Source organism: Trichosurus vulpecula, chromosome 1 (assembly GCF_011100635.1).
Source record: "Trichosurus vulpecula isolate mTriVul1 chromosome 1, mTriVul1.pri, whole genome shotgun sequence".
NCBI classification, from domain to species: Eukaryota; Metazoa; Chordata; class Mammalia; order Diprotodontia; family Phalangeridae; genus Trichosurus; species Trichosurus vulpecula.
Genome location: NC_050573.1, coordinates 267,808,276 through 267,821,764, shown reverse-complemented (window position 1 = coordinate 267,821,764; position 13,489 = coordinate 267,808,276). Strand labels below are relative to the sequence as shown.

Here is a 13,489-nt window from a genome sequence, read left to right as displayed (position 1 = left end):
TGTTACATGGCATAAACACTTTTGTTTTGGTCTTCATTTAGGTGACTAACTTCCCTTCTTTACTCCCAACTAAAACCTTTCCTGTTGGAGCAGTACCATAACCTCCAGAAAATACAATTGTCAATTGATTCATAAAAACGAGAAACCCCTAACAGCACAAATAAGAGAAGGTAGTAAATAACCAAAATTGGATACAGTAAAGTAGTCTGCTTTTCAGAATTAAAAGGTAACTCTTGCAATTTAAGGTTTTATACTTTGTGAAAGAATCAGGATGTAAAACAGGATACAATATGGAAGAATTTAATTTCTGTGCAAATAATTCAAAAGCAAATATGTTTTCTTCTCAGTCAACACATTTAAAATGATGCCTTAGTTTACATTTACCCTGCAGGGTAAATGGCTTAAAATTAACTAGCATAAAATTTTCGAGTCAAAGGGCATATCAGAAAGTTGAGAAAAGAAGGTATAAAAAAATAAGGTAACTTAAGTACTTCAAAAATGGAACGTTGGAAAAGTTTCCAATCTCCCCTAAGGGAAAGCATTATAGCATCGCCTTATTTCAGCCTTTTTAAACTTGCAAGCTAAGACTGACAAAGTAATCCCCACAAAAGAAAAATTTATCAGATAAGTATGCATATACACTTTAAGAATTTTGTCATTTTTAGACACTGGACAGTATATTGAACAAAAAATTCAATCGTTCTGCACTGTCTCCACTTTTGCTGTTTGTTTGGTCTGTCACTTAAAATTTGTGCTGTAGTTTAATCAGCAGTGAAAAGGTATAAGGTCAATGAGAGATAATTCATTAAAAATATTTCCACAAATACTGTGCACACTAATGACTTGAATTTTCCTAAATAAAAACTCAAACTTTGACTACCAACTGCTAGAGTTGGAATTTATCTCAGAGAATGTCTAATAGTGGCTTCAGGTGCTTGAACCCTCACTAAATCAGCCTACGGGTCAATGACACTTGACATAAGCACTCTCCATGATATGCAACAGTAAAGAGGACAAAATGAGGCAGGCAAGAAAATTTCTGAGTAAATAATTTCTTCTGACTGCTTAAAAGCTTTCGGGATACATGTCTGATCTCCAAAGTCTATTCTGCAAAAGTGGGTTTCTGTATGTTTCTTCATGGTACACAGACTTAAGTTTTGTCCAATATGGTTTCCCATAGACATTTTATTTTTATTTTATGTAGTAAAAAAAAAAAGGAAAAATGCATTATGCTAAAACCCAGCACCCAACATTTTGAGCCTGGTAGAACAGGAAAATGAAACAAGAAACTGTGAGCATTCTAGGCTCATTTTTCCATTATTCCTGAGACTACTTTTTTTCTCTAAGTTTAGAATTTATGAGCTATAGTATTTAAGGAGGTTTTCATCTGTGGGCTTCAAGATTTTCTTTTCAGCCATATTTACTACCCAACCTGGAGCAAGACCAAAGAAAATCTGCCTTGGATCCTTTCGAGTACTCAGCATTTTGAAGAGTTCATCCTTAGTGATGTCAGGTAAAATGTAACCATATTTCTTGGCTAGTTCAAGTCTTGCTTCAGGAAACTGGGCTGGATCTGCCAGGTAGCCGCGGTTCCTGGCATCAGTGTAGTATGGCACCAATTCTTCAGGTGGGAGCATTCGCTTGGGAATAGGTTTTCCACGAAGAAAAAATGGTACAGGTTTGCAGAGAATCTCTATTTTAAAAAGGGAGATATAAACATTAGCTATGTAGATCACTAGCTTCTTTTATGAGCCACAAATTTTCTTTAATTCATCTTTCCATACCAAGAAAATTAAGAATAAATTTAACACTAACAATGCCTCTGTTTAATACTCACTTCAAGTAAGCAAACATATCTGGGTAATCTACTTTTCAAAGACCAACATTAAACATTAGTATTTAAATGCACTCTGAAGCAAATGAAAAAGGGTTTCAAAGTGGGGTAAGTTTATCTACCTCCTGACAGAAAGGTGATGGACTCAATATGTAAAATGAGACATACATCTTTGGACATGACCAAACTGGAAATTTGTTTTCTTGGCTATATTTGTTAATATTTGTTTGGGTTTTTTTTTGGGGGGGTGGGGTTAGGAGAAGGAGAAGGTAGGGAGAAAGAGAAAAAAGATAAATGTTTCTTAATTGAAAAATGCTTGAAAGAGGATTCTGGGAAGATGGCAGAGTAGATCAGAAAATTTCAAGCTCTCCAGATTTTCCCCACAAACAAGACAAAATAGTTCCTCAGGGTGAATGTAGAGACATAAAAATAAAAAGAATTGGGGCAGAACAGTGGTCCTCCTGGGACAACCAGAGAAGATCCAAAGAAAAATCCCAAGACTAAGGTTTGGTCCCTGTGAAGAGTAAAATACCTCCAGGCTAGTTTCAGTGAAACAGCAGGCAGTAACTCCTGGGGCCAGCTGGGTTGGGAGGTATACTCTGCCCCAGCCACATGAATTTTCACCTCCTGGACAGTATGAGGAGTTGGGCATCTGAGCAGGAAAAGATTAAGGGAACCTCTGCTGATAAGGGGTGCCAGACCCAGCTGTGCTGCTGAGACTCAGCCCTGGGTGAGAATGAACCAGCACAGGCCCAGAGAGTGCAAAATCAGTGGAGCAGGGACACAGCTGGCTGTGGGCACTTACAGGAGGGTGGAGTTCTTGGTTTGGAGTTGGAGGCTAGAGGGGAGAACTGAAGGAGGATCTGAGGCCAGAGTTACCATCCCCCATACCCTAAGACTACAGGTGATCACAATAATAAGCTGCTACAATTAAAAAAAAATGAGTAGGCAAAGGAGAAAGAACAGAACAGTAGAAAGTTACTATGGAATACAGAAGACTGGGGTTCATCTTCAGAGGAGGATATGGAAGCAAAAAAAGCCTCTCCTACCTCAAAGAATAAAACTAAATGATCACTTGCCCAAAAGGAATTCATAGAAGAACTTAAAAAAGAGTTTAAACATAAAATGAGAGATTGAGAAAATTTTCTTTTTAAAAAAGAACAATCCAAGAAAAACAAGATTATGAAAAGAAAGTCAACCCACTGGAAACGGAGATTCAGAATCTTAAGGAAAAAAAAGACTCCTGGAAAATTGGAATTGGGCAAGGGTAAGCCAGCAAAGTTATAAGGGACTAAAAAATATAAAACAAAATAGAAAGAATGAAAAAATAGAAGGGAATGTAAAACATCTCGTAAGAAAGACAACTGCTCTGGAGAACAGATGAAGAAGAGAAAACATAAGAATAATCAGACTACCTGAAAACTACAATCAAAAGAAGAATCTTGATACAATAATACGAGAAATAATTAAATTGTCCTGAAGCATTAGAACAAGAGAAGAAAGTAGAAATGGAAAAAAGTCCACTAATCACCACCTTAAAGAGATCCTATAAGGGAAACCTACTGGCAAATCATGGCTAAATTCTGAAACCTTCAGCTCAAGGAGAAAATATTATGAGCAACAAAAAAATACCAATTCAATGTGGCAGAGCCACAGTTAGAATCACATAAGACCTGGCAGCGGCAGCACTAAAAGACTGCAGATCTTGAAACACTATCTATCAAAGGGCAAAAGAACTTGGGTTGTGGCGAAAAATACCACACCCAGTAAAGTTAAGCACAAATCCTGAGTGGGAAAAAAAAAAAAAAAGGACATGGAAAGAATTGTTAGACTTTCAGGATTCTGATGAGGAAACAACCTGAACTTAAGAAAAAATTTGACATACAAGATCCATGAGAAATATAAGGTACACATCAGACTAATTACAAGGCGCTCAACAAGGACTGACTTTACTTTTTACATGAGGAAATGTAAAACGTATGTCTAAGAGTGTTATTAGTAATTGGGTTGTTCGAAAGAAAGACTGGGGTAGATCCAAGGATGATGTGATTCTAAAAAGCAAAACGGTTCAGAAAATGGTAAAAAGAGTAATTATCTTATACAAATGAGGTGCAAGAGGAAGAACTGACACAGAGTAATTGAATGGGAGAGGAGAGCTGATACTTCTGGAACACTACTCTTATTGGGAATGGGTTAAAGAGGGAACAATACATATATCTCTAGAAGGGCATAAAAGTCTTCTAAATGCAGAAAGAAATAAAAGGCTAAGGAGATGGGGAGGGAGGAGAGGATAAGGGAGGGATTTTTAGAGGGAACCCTACTCACATCAGATCTGGGTTAAAGAGAGAATATATACATTTAGAAGGAAATAAAAGTCTTCTAAATTTATAAAAAAAAAAAAGGGTGAGAGAATAGGATAAGGGAGGGGGGTAGTAGAAGGCTGTCTACAGTAACAGGAATAGGATAAAGAGGGAATTATGTATACATGCACACACACACACACACACACACACACATATCTGGAAAGCTAGAAAAATCTTCTAAATTCAGACAGAAACAAGAGGGTAAGGAGAAAGGGTTGGAGGAAGAGGATAAGAGAGGGGTCTTTGAAGGGGGGATAGGTGAAGTGATAGGAGGCAAGGTAGAAGTAGAAGAGTCAGGACGGATAGGAAATGAGATACACACAAACATAAAATAAAGATCAGGATTAAAATTTATTAGGAAAAAAAGCAGGGATAGTAATCACGATCTCAGACAAAATTAAAGCTAAAACAGATTTAATCAAAAGAGAAAAATAGGGAAACCATACTATCAGCCATATTAATCAATACTGTTTTAGATTATTTAAAATAACTACATTATAAAGTTGGAATGTTGCTGTAGTGTAGGAAACAATGAGTTGGTGGACTTAAAAAAATATGGAAAAACTTGGACTTATGAAGGAAGATGTTATCCATCCTCGGAGAAACAGAGGACAACCAAGTATAGTACAGTCTTACATAGATGCATATGAATGTATGTGTCTATATAAGTATGATTATAGACATCTGAGTATATGTAGATGTATGTATGTGTATGTACATGTGTTGTATATGTATATCCACACTTAACTGTAGCTTTCTTGGGGAAGGGGGGCAAGAAGGGGGCAAAAGAACAAAGTAAAAAGTGCACAGCAAAGAACAAAAGAAAACTTACGGAGAAGTAAAGAAAAGATGGACAGCTCTGAACATAATGTGTCATATTTATTACACAGGCTTTCTTGAAATGTAAATTTATTGTTGTATATTTTGAATCCTTGTGCACATGGCAATGCTTTTTTTCTTATTTTGTAATTAAGTTTATAATTTTTCTTTTCTTATTGTGTATTTAAGTTTTAACATTTAAAATTTTAAAACAAACAAAAAGAGGAGGTCTTATTTTTATATGACTTGAGTCTCATTTACAGTCACCATTAACCTAGGACAAGCCACAGGATTGAAAATGGAAAGGACTTCTAATGTCAACAAGTTCAAACCCTTCACTTTTCAGGTAAGGAAAATGAAGCCAAGAGATGTTAAGTGATTTGCTCAAGATCACCAATAAGAAGAGGTAGAGCTGAAAATGTTATATGACTTCAGTTATACCCTGAAAAGTCTAGGGTAATAAATGCTGCAATAAGGAAATAAGAAGCTGGAAAAGCTGTAGGTTAATTATGAAACAACATACAAAAGCCTTAATTAATCTCCTCAGTAATCTCTAGTTTAGCAGTCTAACTGGAAAAATTGTGGAGACATAAGGATTTTTATAATAATCTAAATAAACTGTTCAACTTAAAACAAGGGGACTGGAAAATGATGGCAAACAACTTGATACCTAGAAAAGAGCTACCTAGGGCAGGTTGGTGGCGCCACAGAGCACTGGGCCTGGAGTCAGGAAGACTCCTGTGTAAAATGATCTGGAGAAGGAAATGGCAAACCAGTCCAATATTTGTGCCAAGAAAACCCCAATGGGCTCACAAAGAGTCAGACACAACTGAAGCAACTGAACAAGCAAGGAGACAACTATAAAAATCAAACACAGGGTTTGGAACATCTAGCTCCCTATTTTAGGCCTTATCTAATTTGCCCAATTGTTAGTGCTCCCTTTTCCCTGAAATTACTTTGTACATATTTTATATTGACTTACCCATGCCCACGTTATTTCCCCACAGAATATAGTAAGCTGTTATTCCCATGTTACAAATGCAAGTAAACCAGCAGCAGCCTCTTATGTTCGGGATTTAAAGAGACATGTGACACATGGCACTGGGCATCTATTACGCCTATCTATTATGAAAGGAAGAGGAGGAAAACAACAGACGAAACTTACCCAGGCTTCTTGGATCATAAAATGCTGTAGTAATAACACCACCATTTCTTTCAATTGCAGCTATGGCTAACTCTGAAGCCATCTGAACTTCAATATTAATTTTAGCCTTAAAGGTATCAGCACCCTGTTGGGAGTTAAAACAACATAAATTATTACAGATAATCATAAAATATTTGGACCTGGGGTGTGGGGGTGGGAATTGACTACAGAACACTTACTTTTTTCTGCTTAAGTGCAATTTATTCCTAAAACCGCTTCAATTTTAAAAAGGAAATTCATACTAGCAATTCCCATTCCAGACAATTTAAACTAATTTTCCTGTAAATCTAGTAATTCAGTATTTATTAAGCACTTGCTTTATACAGAGGTTACAAATCAAGAAAGGCTTTCAGGAAAGAATCTTAGATGAACCTAGAAGGAAGAGAAGTATTTGATCCCAGCATCAATAAGGAGCGCTTGGAGTTTAAATAGGAGAATGGCAGGGTCAAATTCTCCCTTCAGGAAAATCACTTTGGCAGGTATTAGAAAGAGAAGACTTGAGGTAGGAAATCAATTTAGAGGCCACTGCAATAGTCCAGCCCAGAGGAGATAAGGGTCTGAACTAGCGTGGTGAAGAGAAAGAAGCAGACAGATTCAACTGAATGGATATGTGCAGTGAGGGAAAGTGAAGAGTAGAGGATGACACTAAGGTTATGAACTTGGATGACTAGAAGGATGGTTGTTTTACCAAGTGTAATAGAGAAATTTAGAAAAAGAGGGGTTTGGGAACCAGAGGTGGGTATACTGAGGGGAAGAGGATTTTCCCAATGGTACTTTCAAAGCTGCTGCCGTGGGCACCCTGGTTGGGGTTAGATTCTAACTGCACTAAAGGTGTGACTCCTGGCAAAGGGAAGTGGAGGTAAGGAGGAGTCTGGGAGCTCGCACAGAGAAGAAGGAACTAGAAGGATAAGAGGAGGCATGGTTGTTCTGGAGACAAATCCTATGACAGGCTATCAAGGGGAGAATAGATTGCGGTGCATCTTCCTACTTTCCAATTTGTTGATCACACATCTCTAGGGGCCCAACCCTGTGACCACTTTGTAGACCTATTAGTAGAGAGGGTAGTTTGGAAAGGGGAGAAACCGTGATCAAGGAGAACAATTAGAGGACTATTATAATGGACTAGATAAGACGTGATGAGGGACTGAACTATGGTAACGAGAAAGAAAGGTAAAAGATGAGAAATGTGGGATAAACTGTGCGAACAGGAGAGATACTGTGTAAATAGGATAGTTGGTACTTGGCAAACGACTGGATGAGGGAGAAGATGACACCAAGGTTTTCAGCTGGGTGACCAGAAATAAGGTGGTGTCCTTAAGAGAAAAATAAGGTGGAACCAAGGATCACTATCACTTCTCATTCTTTATCTACATCTAGGGCTATACCACCTGCTTTCCGCCAATTTCAATCTGACCTATCCTCTTATCAAGAGGCATTTTATCAGGAGGTGAGTAGTAACCTTTCTTCATTTTGTCAAATGTTGGAGGTACAGAATCAGCAGCTCCGGATGACAGAGAGGTTCCAGTATGAATAGCCAGAAGATAACAGGATTTAATTTAAAGAAAAAGGAGAATATGCCATTCCAAATTCAACAGTAATGTCACTGACCAAAGTCCAGTCTAGGCCCTACATTTTACAGATGAGGAAACTGAGAGCCAGAGGGTAAGTGTCTAGCCCACTAGCATATAAGCAGTAAGTGGCAGATGATTTAAACCTGGGTTGTGTCACCAAATCAAGCTGTCTTTCAACTACAGTATGACTATACTATGAAAGGCCTTAAGTATGGGTAAGAGCATTTAATCGTTCCCAAACTAATACATTAAAATAACTCCTGAGGGGGGAAGTCTTTAAAATTAATAAGATACAGAAAGAGAATTAATCTTATTCCTCTTGAGGAGAGATTTTAAAATTAAGAGGTTTTTTTCTTATTGTCTTTGACACTCTCTAATTCTGGTGTTTATACATCCCTGGAAATCATTTTTCCAAAGGAACCTGAAAATACTTTTACTTTAACATGAATACACAGTTCCCTCTAGTGGACACTATTTGCCATTCATTGGTTAGGTAAACCTGGTAAGTGGGAATGTGAAGGTGGATAAAAGATAAATTACAGGGTGACCATTAGCTTTATGAAGGATTTAACAGTGTACTTTCTTAAGCAGAAAACTTCAGTAGTAAAATTAAAATAGGACGACTTCACTAAAATTGGATCTACATATTTTTCATAAACATTTTTTTCGACCTAGTTACACCTACATGACGTTTGCGTTTGAAAAGAAAATAAATAAGGGTGAATAACCTATATTAGATAAGTGGTCAAAGGATACGAACACAATTTACACTAATAGAAAATGACCATTAGATCACATCAATTTACAATAATAGAAAATGATCACTGGATCACATCTGAGACTTTATAGATAAGTCCCTGGTAGAAATTAGATGGCTTGACTAGATCTTTCTATCAAGTCCCAGAACCTATCTCTAAGCCTCTCAACCTCCTAAAATGCAATTTGCACACAAAGAAATAGCAAATATTGCAAGCCAAAAAAAAAAAAAGTGCAGCTTTTCTGGCAATTAAATGGCATCATTACATATCAAGGACCCTGTGACTAGCAAATATGGGTATGACCTCCCTTCCTTTAGATCATAACCGCTTTTTACCTTAGTTGTTGTGGTATCATCCTCAGCCTTGGACACTCATCATCAGAAGATGAGTTTCTCTGAACTTAGCTGGGCTAGTTTTGAGGGAAGACAAATAGTCCAAAAGCTACAAGGTCAGATACTTAAAGACTTTCCAGTTTAACAGAAGCTACCAGGAGTATAACCTTGGAGGACCCCAAGTCACTTCCACACCACTATCAAGTATCAGAGTAGGATGTTGGTGGAAAAGAATGCCTCCGTTTAATACAACTATTAAAAACCAAAGTTGAAAGAGATGTTAGGAAAATCATACGCTGCTAGTGGCACTGGAAAATGGGGTCATGGCTCTGTTTGGAGTAAAGAGCTAGGTTCAAATCCTACCTTGGATATTTACTAGCCATGTGACACTGGACAAGTCACTTACCCTGTCTGGGCCTCAGTTTCCTCATCTCTAAAATAAAAGGGTTGAACTTGACAACCTCAAAGGGAACTAGCTCCGATTAATCCTATGAACTATAAAATTATCTATACTCTTTGGCCCAGCAATTCCCCCATGAGGAATATACCCGTAAGGAAATAACCCAAAAAGGAAAAAAAATTATAAAAAACATTTAGTTTCACCACTCAGAGCAGAAAAAACTGAAAACTAAAATGCCCACGAAACTGTTTATAGAAAAAGATTACTTAGCTGTTTAAAAAAAAGTCAAGTATGTGGACTACGGTGTCATGTGCAAAGGGGAATTTAAAATAACCACAGACTCTGAGAACTGGAAGGGGCCTCAGAAACCAGTTAATGTTCAGTGAAAAAAGCAGAACATGGACCTTTATGTAAGCACTAACTAAACAAAGTAAAAATACATGTACTTACATAAACAAAGATCCTAGGAGGATTTGGTGACTGATTTAAAGTGATTAGAATTTTAGATTTTTTAAAGAACTGTAACTCAGAAGATACTGCTCATTAGTTCTTTTGGGTACAAAGTTGCTTAAGTTCATGATAAAATTGTGTGTACAGAGATAGATATATACATAAATACATTTCTATATGTATGCACATTTAAAAAATGTAGCAGGGCAGTAGGAAAATGTGGGTTCACATCCTACCTTTGCTTTTCCATAGCTGTCCTCCTGTCTAGAATGTTCTTCTTTCCCCCGCTTTGCTGCCTATATTCCCCTGCATAAGGCTTTTCCCAGTCCTGCCCACTACCCCTCCCACCCTGCCACTAACAATAATAACAACAATAACAGCTAACATTTCTATGGCACCTACTCTGTGCCAGGCACTGTGCTAAGCTTTTTACAATTAGGATCTCATTTGATCTTCACACTAATCCCTTGAGGAATACCTCCCATTTACACTGTATGTATCTTGTGTGTCAATAGAACACGAGCTCCTAGAAGGCAAGTATAGATTTCTGGTTTTCTTTGTTATCCCCAGCACTTGGCACAGTGCCTAGCACATGGGAATTTCTCCATAAATGCTTACTGACCGACTGACATTCTGACCACGTGGTCCTGAAAAATTACTTAATCTCTCAGGGTCCCAGGCAATTCTCTAAGACTAAGTTGCAGAATGTTTTAGATCTGCATTGGTTAAGGAAACTTTCTCACCAGGAACTGAGGATACCAATTAAAGCATTGGTCCTAGTTAAAATATACATACAAAAAGTAGTATATGCAGAATGCTAACCACCAAGGGACACAATAATGCTTTCTCATATATACATATGTACCTTGAGGGTAGGGACTTCCATTTTTTTGTCTCTGCATCCTCAGCTTTAGGTACAGTGCAGGCCCTTAATAAACATGGGTTGAACTGAAGAGAACTTCTATAGCAAGATAAGACACATTTCATACATACCTCTTCCACCAGCTGTACACCATAATCCCTTTTAAGTGGCTGAATTGTCACACCTCTTCCATTGACCAGTTGGGTTAAATCAATAGGTTGGGTAGGATCTACTCGTCCTAAATCGATCAAGTACTGTAGTCTATTGAGACTCAAAGGATGGTACTGACGCCTAAAGCTAAAAAAGCAAGAGGTTGAAAATGGTGAAGTTATATTGGCTATACTGGCAAAAGCAGTACTTTGCTTCCCCTAAGGCAGTACTTTAAAGGTAAACCACTATCTGCCTACTTCTCCCTTGCCATGCCCACTCCTAATCAAACAAATAACTGTCATGCGCTGATACCTTATTTACAGACTGATTTAGGTATTTTAGGGGCAGCTAAGTGGATAGAGTGCTGGACCTGGAGTCAGGAGGACCTGAGTTCAAATCCAGCCATAGAAATTTACTAGCTGTGTGATCCTGTGCAATTCACTTAACTCTGTTTGCCTCAGTTCCTCATTTGTTAAATAAGCTGGAGAAGAAAATGGCAAACCACTCCAGTATCTCTGCCCAAAAAAAACCCAAATGGGGTCACAGAGAGTTGAACACAACTGAACAACAAACAACTTAGATATTTTAACTAAACTTTTAATACTGCATTATAAGTTTCTATAATGTAATAAAATTAGTAGTTTGCTAGAGAAAGATGGCTCATTTCATATGCAAAAATTATCATCTGGAATCTTAACTCTATTAATTTACATTTAAGAAGAAAAGATTTAGGTAAAACTTCCTAGTTGCTTTGGCTGAATAATCAAATCAACGAAGGCCAAAGTAATGAGCTCTCACTGTAGTACAAAAGCTGGCCCATGAAAACAGTAGCACGTTTACCATTCTTTTGTAACACCATGGAAATTTTAAATGACTCTAAATTATATCATGTTGATTCATGAGTCATCTCAATTTAAATAAACTAAGCAAACCTTACCTGTGTCCTTCATTAAATCCATACTTTGGGATGCGAAGATAAAATGGGGTCTGACCTCCCTCAAACCCTAGCCGAGGCCTGGTTCCTCTCTGCCTTTCTCCTTTGTGTCCTCGTCCACATTTTCTGCCCCTTCTCCGGCCTCTTCTTTGTCGATCCTAGAAAGCAAGTGTCAATTTGGTAATAAACATTTTCTAAAAATGTTTATTTTCATCATGTTTACGTTTTTATTTTCTTGGACCATAAGTTGCAGAGGTGCACACCTGCACTAATTTTCTTCCATTTTGTCACTCCCAGTTCCCACTCACAAAAATCCAACACTCAAAATTGACTAAACTTCTACAATCAAGCTATTAAATTTGGACTGTTCAAAAGCAAGGCTCAAGCATGAAAGACAATTGAGAACGTGAACTGAAAACTAAAAATGAAGCAAGCTCTTAGGCTAAACATAAAACCTGTGCTAAAACAGAGCAAAGTAAATACTTCAATATGCTATTAATATAACATGACTACATTTCCTATTATCCTGCTTTATAATAAGTCCCACAGCATTGACGTTTTTGTTTTTAAACTTGTATTTAAGAATATAACTGCTTTAAGTCCTGTTATTTTGGGGTTTTGTAAACTACTTGTCACTGATACTTTGTAAATTACCAGGTAGCATTTTTGTGTCAAACTATAAAGGGTATTTACATGGATGAAACAAGGTTGGTCTCAATGCAATTCTTGGTGACAAGCCGGTTCAACGTAAGAAAAAGCAGAGCGACCAAGAGCCAGTCAGCAAGGTCCACTTCTGTCATCCTAGACACAAGACCTAACCTCTCAGTGCCCCCAGGCAGCTAAGTCTATAAAATGCAGAAGCTGCTGAACCTACCCGCACAGGTAGTTTTTACCCTCAATCTAATTAGAGGTCCGAAACAAAAATAAGTTACTAATTGCACAAGTCTTAGTGAAGCAAGGTAAAGGGAGAGAAGCTTTGATGGCACTGCTTATCTTCGAAACAATTCTGAGCATGAAAGCAAAAGTTTGTGCTAGTCTGCTGCGGGCGGGCCATTTATCTGACCTGTGCAAAAGCATAATGGGGGGCGGGGAGGGGGTGGAGGTACCCTGTCATGCTTAACACAAGAACTTTAGCAGATGCCATGGAAGGGGGGCAGGAGTTGAACCCTAATTCCCTCCCTTCTCCCAGCCACCCCCGGAGATGGGGAGGGGAAGAGAGAGGACGCATGGATTATTTCGGTTTTTCACCTACTGCCATTTACCGGTTTTTTGGAGCCAGGGCTGGGCTTCAGGTTGGCCAGGCTGACACGCGGCAGAGAGCGCAGAAGGTCCAGGGCCTTGGCTCCGCCGCCACCGGCGCCGCTGCACACCGGCCCCGCCATGGCAGCTCACCTGCCGGTGGCCAAGCGCCTCCAAGGGCAAGCTTGAGCAGGAGCGGGCGTCCAGTCCCCACGTGAGGGGAGCACGCCCCGCCGCTTTACGGCCGAGGCCCCGCCTCTGTCGCAAAACGAATCCCGCAGAATCACGAGGCTGCGGCGGCGCCTCTGGCAGCTCAGTACGCAAGCGGTCTAGGACGAGAGTGGTTGCGTTGTCTTACGCGCGGCATCCGGGACTTTAGGAGTCTGAGAGGTGACGAGACCTAGGCTCTTTTGTGCAAGCCCTCTTCACCTCATGCCTGGGCCACTATAATGGCCTGCTGCTGGGTCTGCTTACTTAAGGGCTCTTCCTCCAGTCCATCTTCCATTAAGTGGTTTTGCTAAAGCGCAGGTTATATCATGTTACCCTCATACTCAGTGAAGTCCTGCGCCCTGG

At 38.8% G+C, this 13,489-nt stretch overlaps 1 protein-coding gene across 1 annotated transcript; it reads right to left on the bottom strand.

Annotated features, from left to right (window-relative positions):
• Positions 1 to 284: 284 nt before the first annotated feature.
• Positions 285 to 13,176, bottom strand: MRPL15 (mitochondrial ribosomal protein L15). Its single transcript, XM_036739524.1, has 5 exons — positions 12,940 to 13,176; positions 11,681 to 11,835; positions 10,725 to 10,890; positions 6,182 to 6,305; positions 285 to 1,693 (listed from the first exon to the last, which is right to left on the bottom strand). Exons 1-5 carry the CDS (start codon positions 13,057 to 13,059, stop codon positions 1,356 to 1,358), a joined length of 903 nt encoding a protein of 300 aa, XP_036595419.1. The 5' UTR covers positions 13,060 to 13,176; the 3' UTR covers positions 285 to 1,355.
• Positions 13,177 to 13,489: the final 313 nt, after the last annotated feature.